The 18964-nt window shown below is 45.1% G+C and overlaps 1 protein-coding gene across 7 annotated transcripts in view; it reads left to right on the forward strand.

Annotated features, from left to right (window-relative positions):
- The first annotated feature begins 9410 nt into the window (after nt 1-9410).
- Nucleotides 9411-18964, forward strand: part of Mitf (melanocyte inducing transcription factor) — a 219804-nt gene continuing 210250 nt past the window's right edge. For all 7 annotated transcript variants that reach the window (XM_052719952.1, XM_052719954.1, XM_052719959.1 and 4 more), the window contains exon 1: nt 9411-9664. In XM_052719952.1, coding sequence (XP_052575912.1) covers nt 9561-9664 — 104 coding nt within the window. In that variant the 5' untranslated portion in view covers nt 9411-9560. The remainder of the gene's footprint in view (nt 9665-18964) is intronic.

Here is an 18964-nt window from a genome sequence, read left to right on the forward strand (position 1 = left end):
TACCAAGGATGCTGCAAAATAATTGAAATATTTCATATTCTCTGAAGCTGTGAGAGAAAGAGGGTACTGGAAACTTGAGACAGTGAGCTTTCTTTCAGGTTGGAACTTGGGCACAAAACCTAGATCTATCAATCAAATCTAGCATTGACCTTGGATTGGACAGTAGAGAGGTGAAGTAATGGGAACTATACTGAAATAATTTTGGTGGTTTTGGCCACTTTCTGTCTCCAAATGTGATATTGTGACAGTGTAATCGGAAGTTTCTGTCCTGCCAGCAACTCCCAAATACCCAGCAACTGCTTTGCAAATTACCACACAGAGGTTTATATTAATTACAGAATGCGTGGCCGATGGCTCCTGCTTATATGACCTAACTCTTACATTTAAATTAACCCATTTCTATTCATCTACGTATTGCCATGTGGTCCATGGCTTACCAGTTTCCTGGCATCTTGCTTCTTCTTCGGCCCCTTGCAGCTCTTCTGACTCTACCCTTTTTCATTCGAATTCTCAGTTTAATTGCACCCCTAACTTTATCCTGCCTTGCCATAGGCCCAAACAGCTTTATTATCAACCTACGAGAGCAATACATATTCACAGTGTATAGAAGGATCATCCCATAGTACGACAATGTCTAGTGTTTGGGGTGCAAAACAGATGTTTACTGTCCAATGATGGCCTGGGTGGTGGCTCCCTAGCCCAGTTCTGTCATGGCACAAGTTACCCAGTTGCTCCTACTGGCAGATTTACATGTTGGGCTCTGCTACATTCCTTGAAGGTCCAGAGATGCTTTACATTTTCCCATAAGCCTCTTTCTGCTGAAGCATCCTTGGTAAATTTCCACTGGCTTTTTCCTTCAAACGCAGAATGTGCAAATCTGTTTCCACAGCCTTCTTGTGTCCCCTCTTATTTTCATTTGGAATTATATACTTTTTAATTTAGTTTTATCAAAATTTAAGTCACATAAAAATCATTATGAGTGGCTATAGAGATGGTTTAGCCCATAAAAGTGTTTGTCACACAAGCTTGATCCTTAGCACTTAACTAAGAGTGGGAATATAAGTGACCCCAGGGAACTGTCCTCTGACCTCTGCATGTGCATTTTGTGGTGTGTACTTCCCCCAATAATAATAAAGTAGAAGAAATTGGAAAATCATTATGACAGAGTCTCCTGTATTTCCTAAAAATATTTGGTCATGGTGACTTGGCAGAATCCTCACTTTCGTTGCAAGTGTAGGGACCTGAGTTCAATCCCCAGAACCAAAAAAGAACTGAGCTAGATGGGATGTGCTTGTCACTTCAGTGCTACTGAGGCAGAGGAGTCCCTGGGGCTCACTGGCCAAGTACTCTAGCTGAATTGGTGAACTCCAGGATAGTGAGAGCTACTGTCTCATAAAACAAGGTGGATGTGACCTGAGGAATGACATCTGGGCTTGACTCTGACCTCCACACACACATTCACCCTTACACATGTGAGCACAAACAGAATGTGTGTGTGTGTGTGTGTGTGTGTGTGTGTGTGTGATAAATTCTTCTATCCCATCACCTAACTTCAACACGTCACCATTCATTTCTCGTTGTCCCTTTCCCCAGGCCTTTTGTGATTAGAAAGGGAGGAAACGGTTTAAAAAAATCTCACTTATGAGTAATTTGTGTGTATCTCTGAGATAAGAAGTTAAAAAAAAATAGAGTGGTGGTGGGGGGGTGTGATCCAATGGTAGAACCCTTGCCTATCATGAGGGAGGTCCTGGGTTCTGTCCCCAACAAGAATCAAACAAATCAACAACAAAAGCATACTGCCATCATCAGAACTAATAACATTATTCAGTTTTGGCCTGTGAGTTTGTTTTAGTGAAGGTCCAAATGCATTCCACACAGTATGTTTAGGGCATATATCTCTTTTTCTCTATTTTTAAAAATGCAAGTGTAAGTCACATGTCTATTATATCTCCACAAACTGATGACACTTTTTTCCCTGCTTGTTTCATGATATTTATTTGTTTAAGACGGTGTAAATATTGGGTCTGGAGAGATGGCTCAGTGGTTAATACGTCAGAATGACCAAAACCAGAATTACCTTAGCAGAAAATGCCCAAGGAGGATTTACAGTGATGTTAGGGTCCCGTGTCAATTCCTAAAGGCATCACTATGGCTAAAACACGATAGCATCAGGGGCAGGCACTGAAAAGTTGCTAAAGATCCAGGAAATCACCCCACATCCATGCACATGCAAACAACCATAATTAAACACTGTGAGCGACTTAAAAAAATAGATGTGGAAGTAGAAGGGAGCTGTGTTGGGAAGAAGAGGGGCTCAGGGGAGTGGATAAGGGAGGGAAATGGGGGTTGATCCTAATCAAAATACATTATATATACATATAAAATTGTCAAATAATAGATCAAAAGTTATTTTAAAAACTGAGATTCTCTAATGGTGAGGACAAAGTCACATACCCAATCCCACAGGGTGGCAGGTGGCACTGTAACAGGGAACCCTGTGAAGGTTTTCTGAACAGAGAGCAGAATGAGCCCAAAGAAACAGTGCAAGAAGGGGCAATAGCAGCTATGTGTGTGCTGTTAAGACAGCTCCAGCTCAGGGCTGCATCCCAGAGATCTCTCTGGAAACTGTACTTCAGTGAAGAATAGCTCTGATGTCTTGAATTTTTTTCATTTTTTCTTTCACTTTAAGGATGATCCTTTAGGTTTGAGTTATCATTCACTGTCCCATATATTCTGCCTCACCATTCCCCGCTCCCTTCCCAAATTCTTCCCCTTTCAGAAATCTGGCCAAGTGGCCGCTCCTCTCCCGGAACTGCTCAAGACTGTGCCTACAGGGTATTTAAGCTCCTGTCCATAGACCTGCCACATGATTTCTCCCCCTCCCTTCTTCCGAGGTCACCAGGAAAGCTTTGCTCAGATTAAACCTGGTCCTTTACTTTGAATTTGGCTTGATCTGGCTTACTGCATCTTCGGAGAAACCTTTTATTGGGGATTCAAAAGTACTTATCATCTCGTGCCAAGCCTGAGTAGAGTAGGGCCTTCCTGCCAGCCTCTGGCCACGTGGGTGCATTCCCTGCTGGTCCCCTGGCAACATGGGAAGCCATTCCCCATCTTGTCCACCCCACCTCTGCCACACCAGATCAACTCTTGGCTTGGTAAATCACCCACCCATTTCCAAACCAAAAGCCTGTATGGGATCCAGGATCTCTTCTGAGTCTTTTGACCCTTTCTGGGTCAAGGGTTTCCAGGTAACGGGTCACTGCAGTGCCAGGTAACTCTAGCCTGTTCCCAGAGCAGTGACAGTCCCTGTCCCTTGGGGTTCCCCTGTGTGGGAAACGATCTTCGCAGAGGCACTCCCAGTCATAGGTTTATAGAACCGGATGCGATTCGGTACCCTTTGGTCTCTGACAAAAGGCTCGTGAATGGGTACTTGTGGGTCCAAGTTCGATCCCCAGACAACCTTGGGGTGTGTCCTACTAAATTTATCCAAACTGGGGCTGTCTTGCACCATATGTTGGTTTGAGCTCCCTCATCCAGGGTTAACCGCCCGTTCCCTATTGGCTGTTTGTGTCTCTGCCCTCCGACTCTTCACCTGCTACCTGCTTCTCATGCCTCCCTTCCAAGATGACCTTTTGCTCAACCACTCTCCCAGTTTTCCCAGTGCACTAACTCTGCTGTTCCTGCTGTTTTCTCTTCCTGGCATACCTTGGCAAGGCCTTCCGAAGGGTGCCCACTTTGACTTTGTTCACCAGGCTTCCCTGGTGTTTGGTCTGGCCACACTGGGATTCTTCCCACGGTAGATCTGTTCTCTCTGTTCCTGCCTGCTCTTCCACCATAAACTGCATACATGCAATGTTCTTCTGTTTGTTACAACATGTAACTGAAAGCTAGAGACACCTGCTGCTTCATGCCCAGCGCATGGCTGTTTGCTCCCCTCCCCTAACAGCCTAGGAGACCCACAGCTTAAGTTCCAGCCTGATGTATTCTTCATGTGGCTCTGACTCTTTTGGCCTGCAGACCCACATTGCAGGGTCTCTACAGCTCTACTTGTTCACTCCTAAAAAACTTTTATTCCTATGGTTTCTTACACACTGCTTTATACTGTAAACTCTTATTTCTGGATTTTTAAGTTGGTTATCTGACATGGTTTCCCTTGAGAAGCTTTGTTTCTCTTTCCATTAAAAAAGTCCCATCTGTTTTTGTATGTATGGATGGAAATGTGGCTGCTGTATATTTGTTTCTGACTGGTCTTGGATGCCTAAGTTTACATGTTCCATGTGTCTTGGTAACAGCTAGCTGCCTGGGCTCAGAATTTGCCTCTGGGATTCGCTAAATCTGATGTGACGACAAAGAAAGTTACTTTATGCTGTTCTACCTTAAAAAAAAAAAAAGAAAGCTAAGGAATTGGGAATGGTTAAAATATCTGTAACAAAGGTTAGATTAAAATTTGTACCTCCAAATTGGAACTGCTTTTAAGAACAACATATGGTCAGTCTGCCACCACCTTAATTAAATACAACACATGGGCAGCCACTGTTTTGACTTAGGATGGAAAAGAGGGAGGTCATATGACTTCACTACCATCTTAAATAAAGGTGACCACATGGAGTGGGTCCACCAATAGACAACAGGTCTCCAAAATATTTTGGACTAGCATAGATTTCTGTATGATAATCCCTGTCCTGTCCTAGAAACAAGGTTTGTAAAAGATAGGATTTAAAACAATGCTGGTTTACTGAGGTATCAAAGCTGCACCTCCATGTATTCTTGTACTGAGATGTATCTTGTTGGCAGCCAGATTTTTTTTAACATAAGAGTAATCCCCTTGTTTTTAGAAACACTAAACTGTTTACACTGTGAAACTAGGTTTTGCCTTCTAAAGGTACTAAGCTGCTTATACCTAACAGATATACCTGATCCTCAAACACTTCAGAGACCTGAAATATGGCATTTAATAAAAAAGCTTCTCATGATGGAGACATGCCAGCTCCTGGCAGCATCCCTATCTCCTCCAAGGAAGATGGATGGCCACAGAAGAGCTTCCTCCTGGAGCTTGCTTTAAATGTAGCAATGCCAGTCATCAGGGGGTGGGGGGTGGGACGACCCTGTCCAGACTGTGGACAAACAGGATACTGGGGAATTGATTGCCCCACTTTATCAAGGAAAGTCTGTCAGATCTTCTGTTATTGGCAGCTGAAGATTGACACTGCCTTGGGACCTCTGTCCCCAACGACCATGGAGAAAACTGGGAGAGTTGCCTAGGTAGCCAGAAAGCTGTCTTAGTTCTGTATACTCAGGTGAAATTTATACTTCTCATATCTGATGGTGTTTCATAACTAGGGTACTGATAGATCTACCAGTTTAATAGCTGCCCCCCACAAGGCTACCACCACCCTGGTAGCTCATTAGTTTATTAGTTAAGTTTCCTGTTAAAAAATAGACAAGTTTGCCTTGTTCATAGGCTTCATAGTAAAGGATAAATGGGCTTCAGAGTTTTAGCATTGATAAATACAGTTTTGGTAAACCGATAGAGCACTAACTACCAACAGATTTTAGAAGTTCTTAAATTTCTGTGGATTTTACTGGTCCCAGATTTTAGAACTGCATATAGGCTTTTTCAGCATTACTATATCGTCTCCAGCCACATATGGCAAAACTCTGCTGAAATGCCAACTCCTCCTCCTCTGAAACAGGTTAGCATTAAAGAGGGTATGGAAGCCTGCAGACATGTTCAACTCTGTTCCTTCTCCCCTGCTCCTCAGTCTCCTTTCCTCCACCTCCTTCACTGGCTCAACCTCTTTTGTTCAGTAAATTTCCTCTGGTTATCTTCTAGGTATAGACTTAATGGTATGTTTCATGGGCTAAAACAGGCACTAGGCAAAAATATTCATGCCTTTTAACCCAAAGACATAGCCTTTGCTATGACGCCAAGGTATAAATCTGTTCTAGCTGTTTTACATGCACTTGCAGGTTCTTAGGGAAAGAGTTATGCTACTGTATTAAGAAATCTGGCCTGGTGGAAACTAATATCACTCTCTAGAGCTCCTCTTTATCTCACCCATCTTCAAGCCTGTATTGTACAGGTTCACTCTTCCTGCCATACTTATGCCAAGGCCAACCCACAGGGGGCCCTTCAGATATGCCAGAGCCCTTGTACCAGCTCCAAGGACATGAGAACAGCAGCTGGGCACCTGGCAGGTTGAGTTCATTCACATGCCCACTCATAAAAAGTTCCTTTATCTCTTAACTTTTGTTGACACTTTACAGAATGGATGGAGGCATTCCCTGTCTCCAGGGAAACAGCAGATGTGATGTCTCAGGTACTGGAACATATCATCCCCCAATTTGGTATGCTACCCGCCCCCCAAGTTCCTACATCAATGCTGGTACCATCTCTCCAGTCTCAAGAAGGCACCTGTCCAGGATAGATGGTCTGTCCAGCAACTGGAACCCTCCATCCTCCATTTTTCCATGCCAACAGGAAGTAGTCAGACTTGAACTGGCACCCATATATCCAAGAAGGTTGGGATGTTCCCATTGGAAGCTCCACCTCAGCACCCTCACTCTAAACTCTGCTCATTTCAGAAAGCTCACCAAACGGAGGAGCTGCTCAAGATTGAGCCTACAGGGCATTTAAGCTACAGTCCATAGACCTGCCACATGATTTCTCCACCTCCCTTCTCCTGAGATCACCCAGGAATGCTTTGCTCAGATTAAACCTAGTCTTTTACTTTTAATTCAGCTTGATCTGGCTTATTGCATTGGCAGAGAAACCTAGTACCAAGGATTCAAACATACTTATCACTATATAATGAATGACATAACCGACTGTTTATAGTTTTTAGACGTCCAATTGTCTAAAATTGGATGGGAGCTCCACCTCAAACCCTGGCACCCTGGCACCCTGGCATCCCTATACCCAAAGAGTCTGGAATGTTTGGGTGGGAGCTCCACCTCACACAGCTCCTCCCCAAACCTGCCCCGCCCTGCCCCTTCAGAGCCCTGCTAAACACAGCTCTTCCTCCAGAGAGGCTCAGAATGACCCCCACAGGGGATATATAAGTGGCATCCTTGAAAACAGACTTGTGATTCTTCCAGTCTTGTGTCCCTGTGTCCTCTCTGATAAAACTTATCACCAATGTAGGCAATATGATGATCCTCAACTTCTTCTTGAATCCACCTCTCCCAAGAGCTAAGATTATAGGTGTGTGCCACCACACTGTTTTATTCAGTGCTGAAGAATGAACCCAAGACCTCATGCATGACAGCCAAAGGTTCTACCAACTACACTACACTACACTATATCCCAGGCCTCATTATAGTTCTAAACCTCAATTCTGATACAAGTCTGCCACAGCCTTCCAAAGACCAACAGACCACAATTAGGCACAATGTGCTTCTATTTGTGTATCTTAAGAAAGAGGTGCATAGCTTTCTTCAGTTTAGAAAAACTCCCTGGGGGCCAAGAGATTCAGACAATGAAGAGGCGCAGTGTTTTTCAATGTGGGCACCAATGACATTTGACCAGAAAGCTTGCTGTCATGAACAATGTTTAGCATCTACGGTTCACACCCCATCAGATGCCTGGAATTGCTCCAAGCCCATCAGTTCCTCTTCCCAAATTCCAGCACTGATAACGGAGGACCTGGATGAGATTAGGAGTCTAAACACATGCTCCCTTCTTGGTTTACTTTCCCCTTCCATTACATCATTCCTGAAATCTAATTTCTAGTAGTTCATATATCAAAGAACATCTTGAAACCTTTAAGGTGATTTCAGATATCCTGTCATGTTATTGTTATTGTGAAGGACCAAAAGAAGTGTTTTTGGAAACTATATTCAGTTACAAAATTTTGGTAATTGCTACCTAATGCAGTGTGCACTTGTTCCAAATCCTCAGTTCTCAATTACCCACTCCTATTGGTGAGCTTTCTGATATGAAATTAAAAAAAATGCTTTGTTGTGAGGCAAGAGATGAGAGTGGATGACTCCTGGGAGGTGCCCAGCCATCACTGTAGCCTTCTTAGGACAATCATTTAATTTATTACTCCTGAGAGTGAAAATACACAAAGAGATGCTGGTTTGAAAAGGATGTCTTAAGATGGGCAAAAGAGACAGCAGAATTAACTATCTTTGAGCAGTGTTTCAATTAATAATTAATTAATTAATTGTGTGTGCTTCCATGTGTGCATGTGCGTGGGCACCTGCATTTGGCTGTCAGAAGACAGCTTTCAGGAGTTAATGGTTGCCTACTTCCAGGAGTGGGTCCTGGGCATCAGCCTCAGGTTGTCATGCTTTTACTAACTCAGCCATCTTGCCTGCCCAGCAGTTTATCAGGTTGCCAGTCAATTTTTCTGACTTTTGACCTTGCAACCCCATCTCAAACAGGTTTCCTAATCTTTTCTTTATAGATGAGGAAATTGAGGCTTCTAGGAATCAAACTGAGTTGCCTAAGATTGCACAGGATTTCTTAGAAGAAATAGGGATTTCTAGAATCTTAAATGCCACCCTTAACACTGATGTCTCAAAGCACTTGTTGTTTTATGTGAAACGAAGAGTCCTACCGGAACTAATCAGAAGACAGGTCTGGAAGTACAAACGAGCAAAAGTGCAGTCATTTAAAACATTGCCTAGCTCAGTGCCTTGAAGCTGCACTGTCTTGTCTGAAATGTTAGGACAATCTCATTTGAACTCCCAGCCCGCTGAGAGAGAAATCGAAAGCAGATGGTGGCGAAGCTGTTTGGTAACTTGGTGCCTTTTAAAATTAACTGAATCCTTCAAGTGCTGCTTTAGATTAGAGGTGACTAATTGGATAAAAGGAAAGGAGACTTTCAGCTGATGAAGAGCATTGTGAGAGTCCAGACTGAGTTAGTTCCAGAAAAGGAACGCACACGAACAACTTCTCCAATAATGTTTTCATTACAAGAGTGAAGTTTCCAACACTCTGTTCCAGTCGAGGACAAGCTGATGTGTCCCTGCAGCCCAGAGAAACTTGGGGGCGAATAGAAAGTCCTTTCATTTTAAAATGGGCTTTAATTCTGAAACTTTCTAGCGACAAACCCTTTAGTTTTATTTTTTAAATGAACACTCGGCGTGCTCTCACAGATGCCTGAGCTGGGAGGGACAGTAGAAGATCAGGCTGTCTGTTCTTATTAATATTAAACAGCCAGGTCTGTACCCTTGAGGCAAACGGGAGAGACACGGAGAGGAGCTGCTGACATTGACAAGGAATCCAAACAGGACTTGCATTATCGGTATCCACCACGTTGCCGCTCCCCGGTTTGGCCTTCTGGGAGTTGTAGTCTTTGCCGAAGCTGCTCTCCTGAAGAGCTGGTGTGTTCAGACCGGGAGGTACTACAAATCCCAGGATGCATCGGGCTCGGCCCCTCCCGCCCTGATGTGAGTGTAAACTCACCGCGCCGGGGCGGGCGGCCGGCTAGCGGGCTTAGCGGGGCACTGCGCGGGGCACGCGGCTTGGGGGACCCAAGTCCCCTCATCTTTGTCAGGTGCCGTGATTCTGCTCCAAGTTCCAAGCAGTGGAAGGCGGGCAAGAGGGAGCCATGCAGTCAGAATCTGGGATCGTGGCGGATTTCGAAGTCGGGGAGGAGTTTCACGAAGAACCCAAAACCTATTACGAACTCAAAAGTCAACCTCTGAAGAGCAGGTGAGTGGTGACAGCTGGAGGGAGGCGCGGTGGGAGGCCTAGGGGCCCCGCGCTTGCTACCCTGGAGCGAGAATAGCCAGTCTGACTAGCTCTCGGACAAGGACCCCGTGCCCTTGCCTTGGGGTACAGGGCGACCTGGCCCCTGGCATTTGGGGTCCTGCTCTCAGATGACTTTCTCGCATCCCAGGGTGTCTGACAGAGACACTTCAGGGACATCATGGGTCTTTTGGGATGGCTCATCCAGGCACAGGGACCCTTGGCTGCACATGCCAGCTGCTGAGCTGAATGGGGGTTGGGGCGGTACCCGGCCAAGGTGGGGTAGGAGGAGCACCGGACTGGGACGGTGACCTGGGGCTATCAGGAGGAGTTTTTCTGAAGATCCTTGCAGGCTGAGGGCTCAGAGAGGGAGAGCTTGGGGTGGATGGAGATCCAGTGCTCCAGGGAAGCAATGAACTGGCCTGGAGTCTCTCCTTGTAGTTCAGCCTCTCTGGGAGAGACTGCTCCGGGTGGCCCCTAGGTGAAGTTCACCTGGGCTTTATCTGCTACCTGCTACCCGGGGGGGTGGGGCACCAGAGTCAGGGCGGGGGGGGGGGGGGGGGGGGGCGGGTGGCAGCGGGTGGGCGTGTCTCCCCAGGCTGGGCAAGCTCTCAGGAATAGAGTTCCTAGTGAATGCAAAAAGAAGGAAGGAAGGATGGAAGGAAGGAAGGAAGGAAGGATGGAAGGAAGGAAGGAAGGAAGGAAGGAAGGAAGGAAGGAAGGAAGGAAGGAAGGAAGGCAGGCAAGCTAGTTCAGAGGTCTGTGGTGGTTGGGAATGATCTCTTTGTGGCTGCTATACATGTTTAATTCCTCAGGCACTTCAGAAACTTTGGGACTGGAGTGAAAATACCCTCTGGTCTGGTGCCTCCCAACTCTGTACATCTGCAGCACCCTATCCTTTGCATCACCGTCCATTGCTATTTGCCCGGCAGAATGGGTTGTCTTCCTTTTTCACTCTCTTTGGTCACTCTGGATCTGTAGCACTTCTTATTTGTGATGATTACAGAGAGGGGGATGGTCACTGGAATCTGTGGTAGTCAAAGAAAGGCTTTATTTCCACCCCTTTCAGTTGTGAGATGAGATAAGGCTGAGATTGGAAGCATCATCCTTGTACCTCAGTTGTCACTAGGGCCTAGATGAGTGAGATTCCCCTGGCAGAGGGGCAGAGGGCCTCGTTTTCAGGTGAATGAAGGACCAGGGAGGCAGGAGTGAGGGGTGGAATCCTTGCTTTTGGAGAGAAGGAGGCTGAGTCTGAACTCTGCTGGAAAAATGGAGCCAGGTTACTTTCCTTCAGGGCTGGGGCAGGACCTTGAATCCAGTTAGGGGAATAAACTCTGGGAAGAGCAGATGTCCCTGGCTGCCCTTGTTAAAGCAGGCTTTCTGGACATGCTTGTGGCAGAGTGGAAGGAAATGTGTTAGGCATTGAGATGCATAACCTCAGCCTTTCACTGGTGGCTTCTTTTCATAATGGCTATTTTGTATGTGGACATAGATTGTGTGTATTGAGTGCTCTGAGTGATATTGTGTAAGGGGTATTGTTGGGTGTGCTCATTATGGCTTTATCTGCATGTGGCTGAAGGGACCAGTGTTTTACTGAGCAGTCCCCTGCTTTTGCTTCTATAAGCAAATGCTTACATGGCCAGAATGAGCTAGTGTGTGTGTGTGTGTGTGTGTGTGTGTGTGTGTGTGTGTGTGTGTGTGTGTGTTTGGTGTTCCTGAAAGAAATGAATGAACTGGATTGTTTAGAATATTTTGATGGTGGGTGATACGTTTCATGAGTTTGAGGGAGCGAGGAGACTATCCTCTGGAGAAAACCAATGCGTGCTCTGACACTTACGTGGAAGGATTTGGTTCTGTTCTTTGTCACAGTCAGCACGAATGGCATGCAGGAGCACATGTCCTCTGTAGCTAGCTAGGGCAAGGAAAAATATGGGTATGTGGGCATAAACAGCTTCACACCTTGATACTAGAAGCAGGTGCTAGGTAGGACTGAGGAAACAGGTGCTCTTTGAAATAAACCAGTTAAGTGAAGTCTGTGGGTAAGTATCTGGAGTGGGTGACATTTCCTTATGCTGTTTCTGACAGTCATCCTAATGGTATTGTCACTTACATATGTTGTGTGACTCTAAGTGGGCTTCACGTGGTTCAGGGTCTTCTCGTTGCTTTTAGTGAGAAGTCTTCACCGGGGCACCCCTTAAGTCCTGGTTGGGAAAGAGCAGTAATGGAAGTTGCAGACTCTTCTAAGAAGGCCATGTCCATTGTGTTGTTTAGATCAGTGGTTCTCAACCTGTGGGTCTTGATGCCTTTGGGGTCGAATGACCCTTTCACAGGGGATGCATATCAGATATCCATCATACCAAATAATTACATTATGGTTTATAGCAATAGCAAAATTACAGTTATGAAGTGACCATGAAAATAGTTTTATGGTGGGGGTTCACCACGACATGGTGAACAGTATTAAAGGGATGAAGCACTGGAAAGGTTGAAGACCCTTGGTCTAGATTGTTCTAAAATCCACCTATTTCTTGCCTGTTTCTCTTCTTCGACTTTGACCAAGCCAGTGTCAATCCCTGCCTGGGTTATTGCAGCGGTCTCTTAACTCTCTCCTCCTTTCCGGCCGCTTTTAGATTTGTAGTTTAGCAGCCACAATGTTCTTGTTAAACTGCCCCCCCTCCCTTAGGGCTGAGACCATGATTCAGTCAGTAAAGTGCTTGCCACACAAATATGTGGACCTGAGTTCTATTTCAAGAACTCCCATGAAAATGCCAGGGATGGTGGTTGGCAGTTGCAATCCCAGCACGAGGGAGGCGGAGATGAGCTTGCTCGCAAGCCAGTCTGTCTGAATTGACAAGTGACAGATAAAAGTGAGAGACTCTCTCTCAAAAAATAAGACGAAGAGTGACTGAGGAAGGCACCTGAAATTGATCTCTAGTCTTTACATGAATGTATACACACACACACACACACACACACACACACACACACACACACACGTATATATCAGATCTCAGGGATCCAACGTGGCAAGGATTTCTCTTCATGGCTTGTTGACTCTGGAGTCCCCAAAACCCAGAACAGTCACTCAGCTTCGGAGCTCTGGATGTTTCGAGGTAGATGATTCTTCACTGTAAAGGGCTGTCCAATGTACAGAATAATGTCTGGAAGTATATCTTTGTTGAACACGTGGCTTTTTCCTTTAGTATGCCACAAAGATACAGTGTTTAATTTTTGTTTTTATATTCACTATTGTGTTTTTTAAATAAATTCCCAGTAGGCTTTCTTCAAAGATGGATTTCCATATTCTTCACTGGGGCTCAGCCCGGATATTCATGTATTTCAAATACGTTGCTGAACTTAGATTCCATGAACCTCGTCTTGGTCTTACTGCCTGGTGAAGTGTTGTAGGAAGACACCCAGTAGGAGCAAAGGTTCTCATGATGAATGATGCTTTCCTGGGAATAACTTCTCCACAATGGGTCACAGAAGAAACAATCACAGTAGACCCAGATTTACACACTGGCAAAGTCACACCAGAGAAATGTCTTTGAGCTCCTGGGGACAAGTAGGCAAAGCCTGTAGGTCTTTTGGTCTGAAAAGCAGCATTGCAGACCACAGTGGCATGGCCCATGGCCTTCTGACGGGTTTGTTCTGCAGAAGCCTCCAGCTTCGTAATTGCTGGTGCTCCTTTCCTGAGCAGACTTAGGAACTGGCTTCATTTGGTCCCAGTTTCCTCCGACAAATTTTAGTACGGTTTCAGACAGTATTAAATTTCCTGCAGATTAGAAGTGGGAATGTAAGCCAGTGTTAAGTTAATCACAGCAAGATGGGATGCTGCAGCCGTGCCAAGTGTGGATTCAAAGAGAGGTGCGTGGAGTTTGCATACGCTTGTGGTGAGATGAGAAACCTAGACTGTTCTCTTCCCCATACACCACAAGCCCACTGGCTTTTGCTGAGGTTTCCCCTTCGGTTTTCTTGCTAAAAATGCCCTTTTATTTTCGGAAATAATAATCCATGCTTGGCAAAACAAAACTGCTAAGTCAATCTCAATCTCCCTGCCCCCAGCCCCTGATTTGTTTGTTTCTGGACATTTTCTTGTTTGTTTGTTTTTGTTTTCCCTAATCGTTCAGATCTGCAGGGGACCATTAGCATAAAGCCTGAAAGTCTTGCTTTGTCATTGTATTTTCCTGTCACTAGCTGGGTGATCTTGGGCAGGCCTGGTGATCTCTAACTTAGTTTCCTCAGCTAGCAAATAGGAGCTTCTTCCCAGAGACTAAGACAGTTAAGGGTGACACTAACTTCGGGGATGGTGCTGGCACCCAGTCATCCCTCACCACAAGTGAGTACATGTGGCTCTTGTTTTTCCTTTTTCTTAGTGAGCTCCGACATTCTGGAATGTGTTTGTATTTAGTAGATTATGGCTCACTTCTCCAAGGCAAGTCTTGTTATGTAATAAAACTTCCTCAATCTTGCAAATTCTTTTTTGCTTTCCTTCTAACAAAGTGTTCAGAAATTTATTTTTGCATTTTATATTTTTGAACCATCTGATAATGGTTTATTTCTGCGGGATAAAAACTGGCAAGTGTGGCAGTCAGCACACACATAAAAATCTATAATCAGAGTGTATTTTCAAGTCTGAGTACACCGAAATTAATAGCTGTAATGATGGCTAACAGGCGTTTAGTATGTGCCATGTGCCAATCCCTGTTCAGAGTGTTTTTACATGAATAAGATATACTTAATCTCAGGCTTATGAGATAGCTCAGCTGTTGAAGACTAAGGCTCACAACCAAAAAGAAACATTTAGTCTTTGCAAAACCCAAGGAAGTGCTAACTAGGAACAAAGGTGGTACTAATTTTGATGTGAACATGATCTAGTCCTAACTTTTCCAGGCACTCTTCTGAGCACAACAGTTAATTCTCTCTTAAGCCTTGGGCATCTGTATTTTTATTTTCCACTTTTTTACAGAGAGGGAAACTGAGGCATATCAAGTACTAGATAGGGCCCAGATTTAAACAGAGGTGGTCTAGTTGGACCCCCAGGTTCTTGTCAACTAGTGTGCACTGTCCTGTACATGATTATGCAGAATCCAAAGCTGCCAACTAAAACTCCTAGTGGGTGAGGGGCAGACATGTCCATCCACTGACCACACAAGGCAGAGTGTGGGCTTGTTGTGGGCATCAGGAATGGGGGTTTATTTATTAGAGGAACCAGAAGGGGTGTGGTGGGGGCCAGTGGTTCTGTGAGTGAATGAGGGAATTTGAATTTGACCTTCAAAGTGAAGCAATACTCAAACAGCTGAGAAGGCATGAGATGGCATGGGGGGCTTCCTCCTCAATGCTAGCAGACACTGGACTCAGGCTAGAAGGTTTAGGGAGCCACATTAGGGTTGTGACCATGTCTTGGCCACTTACCCAGTGCATCGGGCTTCATGATGCCTCATGTCATGGAATCTCAATTAACATACCTCTAAGATGAGACCAATAGACCTTATCTTCTTGAGACTGGTATACGTTTTAAAACAATGGCAAAAAGATGTATATATGCTTGACATAGACATTTGGTAATTGATAGCAGGTCTTTCTTTTTTGGTAGAATTACACTGTAGCCTTGTCTCCTCTTACCAATAACTCAGCTCTTATGGGCTCAGAAGCAAACTAGATAAGACTGAGGTGCCTCAACCTGGCAGATGTTCCAGCCTCATTATGCAGATGAGCTTTGCGATATGATTAGACGGAACACTTGATTAAAGTGGGATTCTAAGTGTTGGTTTTGCGTGTTATTGGAGATATCCTCTTCCCAAGTGCCGCTATTTATAGAGTTTCTTTAAGTGTGCGAATGTTTAATTCCCTTTGAGTTCTGCACTGCAGTTTGCACGAGCTGATGTTTAGATCTGCTCCAGTTGTGCAAGAAGTGGAAAATACCCTTTTTTTAGAACAGGTCACATGCGCTTGCTGTCAGGAATAGGACCTCAGTGTAGAAAAATGTATCTCGGGACGAATCAAAGTTCCTAAACTTCTCTCTCCAACTGCTTTGTTTCAGAACTGGCAGTATTAGGATAAATAACAGGAAAAAAAATAATCCTGAGTTACTGTTCTTTTTTTGGTCATCTGTCAAGGACAGCAAGAAAGTCTGGTTTGTTTTTGTGTGTGTGCTTGTGTGAGTAGCAAGTATAAAATGTGCTGTCCTGTTAGGTTTGTCTAATCGAAATAAATCACAAAAATATGTTTAAGCACTCTCCAAGGGTGGATGATTTGGAGGAAATGATCAAGAAGGCAGGTCAGGGACAGTCACTGTGGTCACTGCAAGCTTTTGGTATTAGAATGATGACTTTACAGTTTATCTGGAGGGTGTTCTGTGTCTAAATGCTGTGACTGGAGGAATGGAGTTACACCAAGACATGGAGTCTGCACCTCTGTTGACTGGAGGGCTGAGCTCTCCACTGGAAAGTCCCCTCCTGATTTCTGGTACCAGCATTTCCCACGGCCTACTTTGGCTTCTTACTGCTAACCCATTTCCCCAGGTTGCTTCTTAAATAGGGGTTCCATGTTTCTTTGCTCCATTGTTTTCTCCTGTGTTGGGTCAAGCATATTGTGGAGGATGAAGGGGTGACCCCTTGAGGGGTTCACACGTGACTCTTGTCCTGAGGTTCCAGTGATGGGCCTCCTGTCTTTTCACCGTCACTTCCTGGTACTTCTCAAGTGCTGCGTGCTGTGGTCCAGATGCACAGGCACAACAGATGTGACCTTATTGGTGGTTTTCTATCCCAGCTAGAAGCCGAGTCAGGGTGGGCTGAACAGCAGAGCTCTGGGGGAGGGGAATAAGGGTAACTGGTGAGAAGAAGAGACCTTCATAGGACTTGAAGGCCATACCTCAACTTCATGAGGGCCCTCTCTCAGCTCCCCAATCCCTGCCCATGCTAGTCACTCAGTCGTGTAAGCAGAAGAAACACAGCTCCGAGGTCAGAAGGACCTGGACATATTTGTTTTTCTTCTTAAACACCCCACTCCTTTTCTTTCCCTTCTTCTTTTTTTTTTCTTTTTTTTTTCTTTCGGTTTTTCGAGACAGGGTTTCTCTGTGTAGCTTTGCGCCTTTCCTGGGACTCACTTGGTAGCCCAGGCTGGCCTCGAACTCACAGAGATCCGCCTGGCTCTGCCTCCCGAGTGCTGGGATTAAAGGCGTGCGCCGCCACCGCCCGGCTCCCTTCTTACAACAGTTATGTATGAAGCATTTCTACTGTGTCTGGCTCCTGTTGGCTGCGGGGAATGAAATGTAAATTAGATAGCCCGAGTGTTTTACTAGCATGGTACTTCCATCTTGGAGGCAGGGACCTCTAAGTTAATAATGAACCAAAGAAACAAACAAGGCGATTTTGGTAACTGCAGCGGAGTGTGACTGAGAGAGGAGCAGGCTGTGTGAGGTCGGAAGGCCAGGGAGGGATGGGGAAGTAAGTGTTTCTGATGGAAGACCTGACGCTACAAAGAATGCCTGGCATAAGGGTACACATCTTGGTGCTACCGCTCACCAGCTCTGTGACTTTAAGCAGGTTACCCAACCACTCTGAACTTGAGTTCCCTCTCGAGTAAAACAACCTCTTCGCAAAATTTCTGCAAAAATAAAAGGCATAATGTATAAAAAGCAGCTAACATCAGTTTGATGGTAAGACTTATTGAAGGTAAGATGTGGAAAGTGGAGAAAGAATAGACATCAATCCTTGTTGTGAGTATTCATAGCTTGGTTTTGAGTTTTTTTCTTAGTGTTGGATGAGTCACGTTTCACGCTCATCTTTGTAAAATTAACCCTGGACTAAGAGTGGAGATGGGTCTTGCTTTTTATTGTCTTTGATTTCCTTCAGAATTGTCCGGCTTTGTGTTGTTGCCCCTGCTGTGACTCTGTTGATGTCCCATCAGACCCTGGCTGGCCTAGGAGTGGGCTTTGGGTGGGACTTGGGGTTACTTTTTTGGTTGTAAAGGTAAGGTCTGAGTAGATAAGGATTCGACCGTAAATGTCACAAAATGTGCCCATCCTCCTGACTCCCAGATGTGAGTCTCCGCAGTGGGTCATGCCTCTTGATGTGCAGTGGTAGTGTTGGTGCAGAATTGAAAAGAAGAAGCTCACTTCCCACGCTCCGCCCAGCTCTCGCCAGCCTTGACTGTCACAGATGCGGCCTGGCCTCTTGGAAAACAGTTTTGTTTGTTTGTTTTTTTCAACCATCATTTGGATTTGATAGCTGTGTTCTTTACCTGTGGAATGGTAACTTTCAAAAGGAAAGGTCCTGCATAATGAGACAACAAATATTTTCACTTTAACTCAGTGAGTTCAGGTCTAGGGGGAGGCACTGATGGACTCCAGTTCTTCTAGATGAAACTGTGGCTCGTTGAGCAATGTCAGGAAGGCGTGTGTGGGCTTCGCCTTCCCTACCCTGCCCCTTCCCCAAAGTGAGTCACTTGCTGAATCATTCACACACACTCCCTCACTTTCCATCTGATCGAGAACAGCATTGGAAAAGTGGTTTCCTCCCCTAGTGGAATCTACACAGCTTATATTTGCAGACTATACATTTTCATCAGGCAAAGCTTGGCTTGTCTAGAACAAGTTGTGAGCGGAAAAGATTTATTTAGCATAATGGCTGGGGTTACATATGGATTTACAAAGTGACAGTCAGATGAGGGTGCTGTGTTTACTCTGGTCCCTTTTTACGTGGAAATCGCAAACATGGCTGTCTTGTTTAACTCAGGCACCAGAACCATACAGGTAGAGTCTGCCAGAGGACCTAGGTGACACATGGCCCCGCTGTTCTTTTGGTATGAACAAGGTCTCTCCTGAACTAGAGAGACACCACTCTACAGTTAAGTTGGTGAATCCACACGTGGGCATGTCTGTGGTCAAGTCTCAGCTGCCTTTCCATCAAAAGGACTGGGTGCATTTTATCTTTCAGTTTTCTGCAGGAGTTAAGTAAGTTACTCTGGTGTCAGTTTTCCCCAGTTGTATTTCTGGGCCTGCGGAGTGGCCCTGTACAAATTTAGTACATTGGTTAGTAGAACCCTTTGCAACCAATTCATTGCGCTTTTGGCTGAGAATGACGGAGAGTAAACATTACGATAGTATGACCAGTTAGAGTCCTTTATTTGCAAAGCAATAGGGTAACTTCTGCTGTGCATTCTTGACAAGTCTATTTATTTTTAAAGCAAGCATTTATAATAGCGTAGGTGAGGCAAGGCCAACAAATATGAGCAGCTGGCGCAATTCCCTGTGACAAGTCA

This window comes from Peromyscus californicus, unplaced genomic scaffold (assembly GCF_007827085.1).
Source record: "Peromyscus californicus insignis strain IS unplaced genomic scaffold, ASM782708v3 Scaffold_6__1_contigs__length_162567912, whole genome shotgun sequence".
Classification (NCBI taxonomy): Eukaryota; Metazoa; Chordata; class Mammalia; order Rodentia; family Cricetidae; genus Peromyscus; species Peromyscus californicus.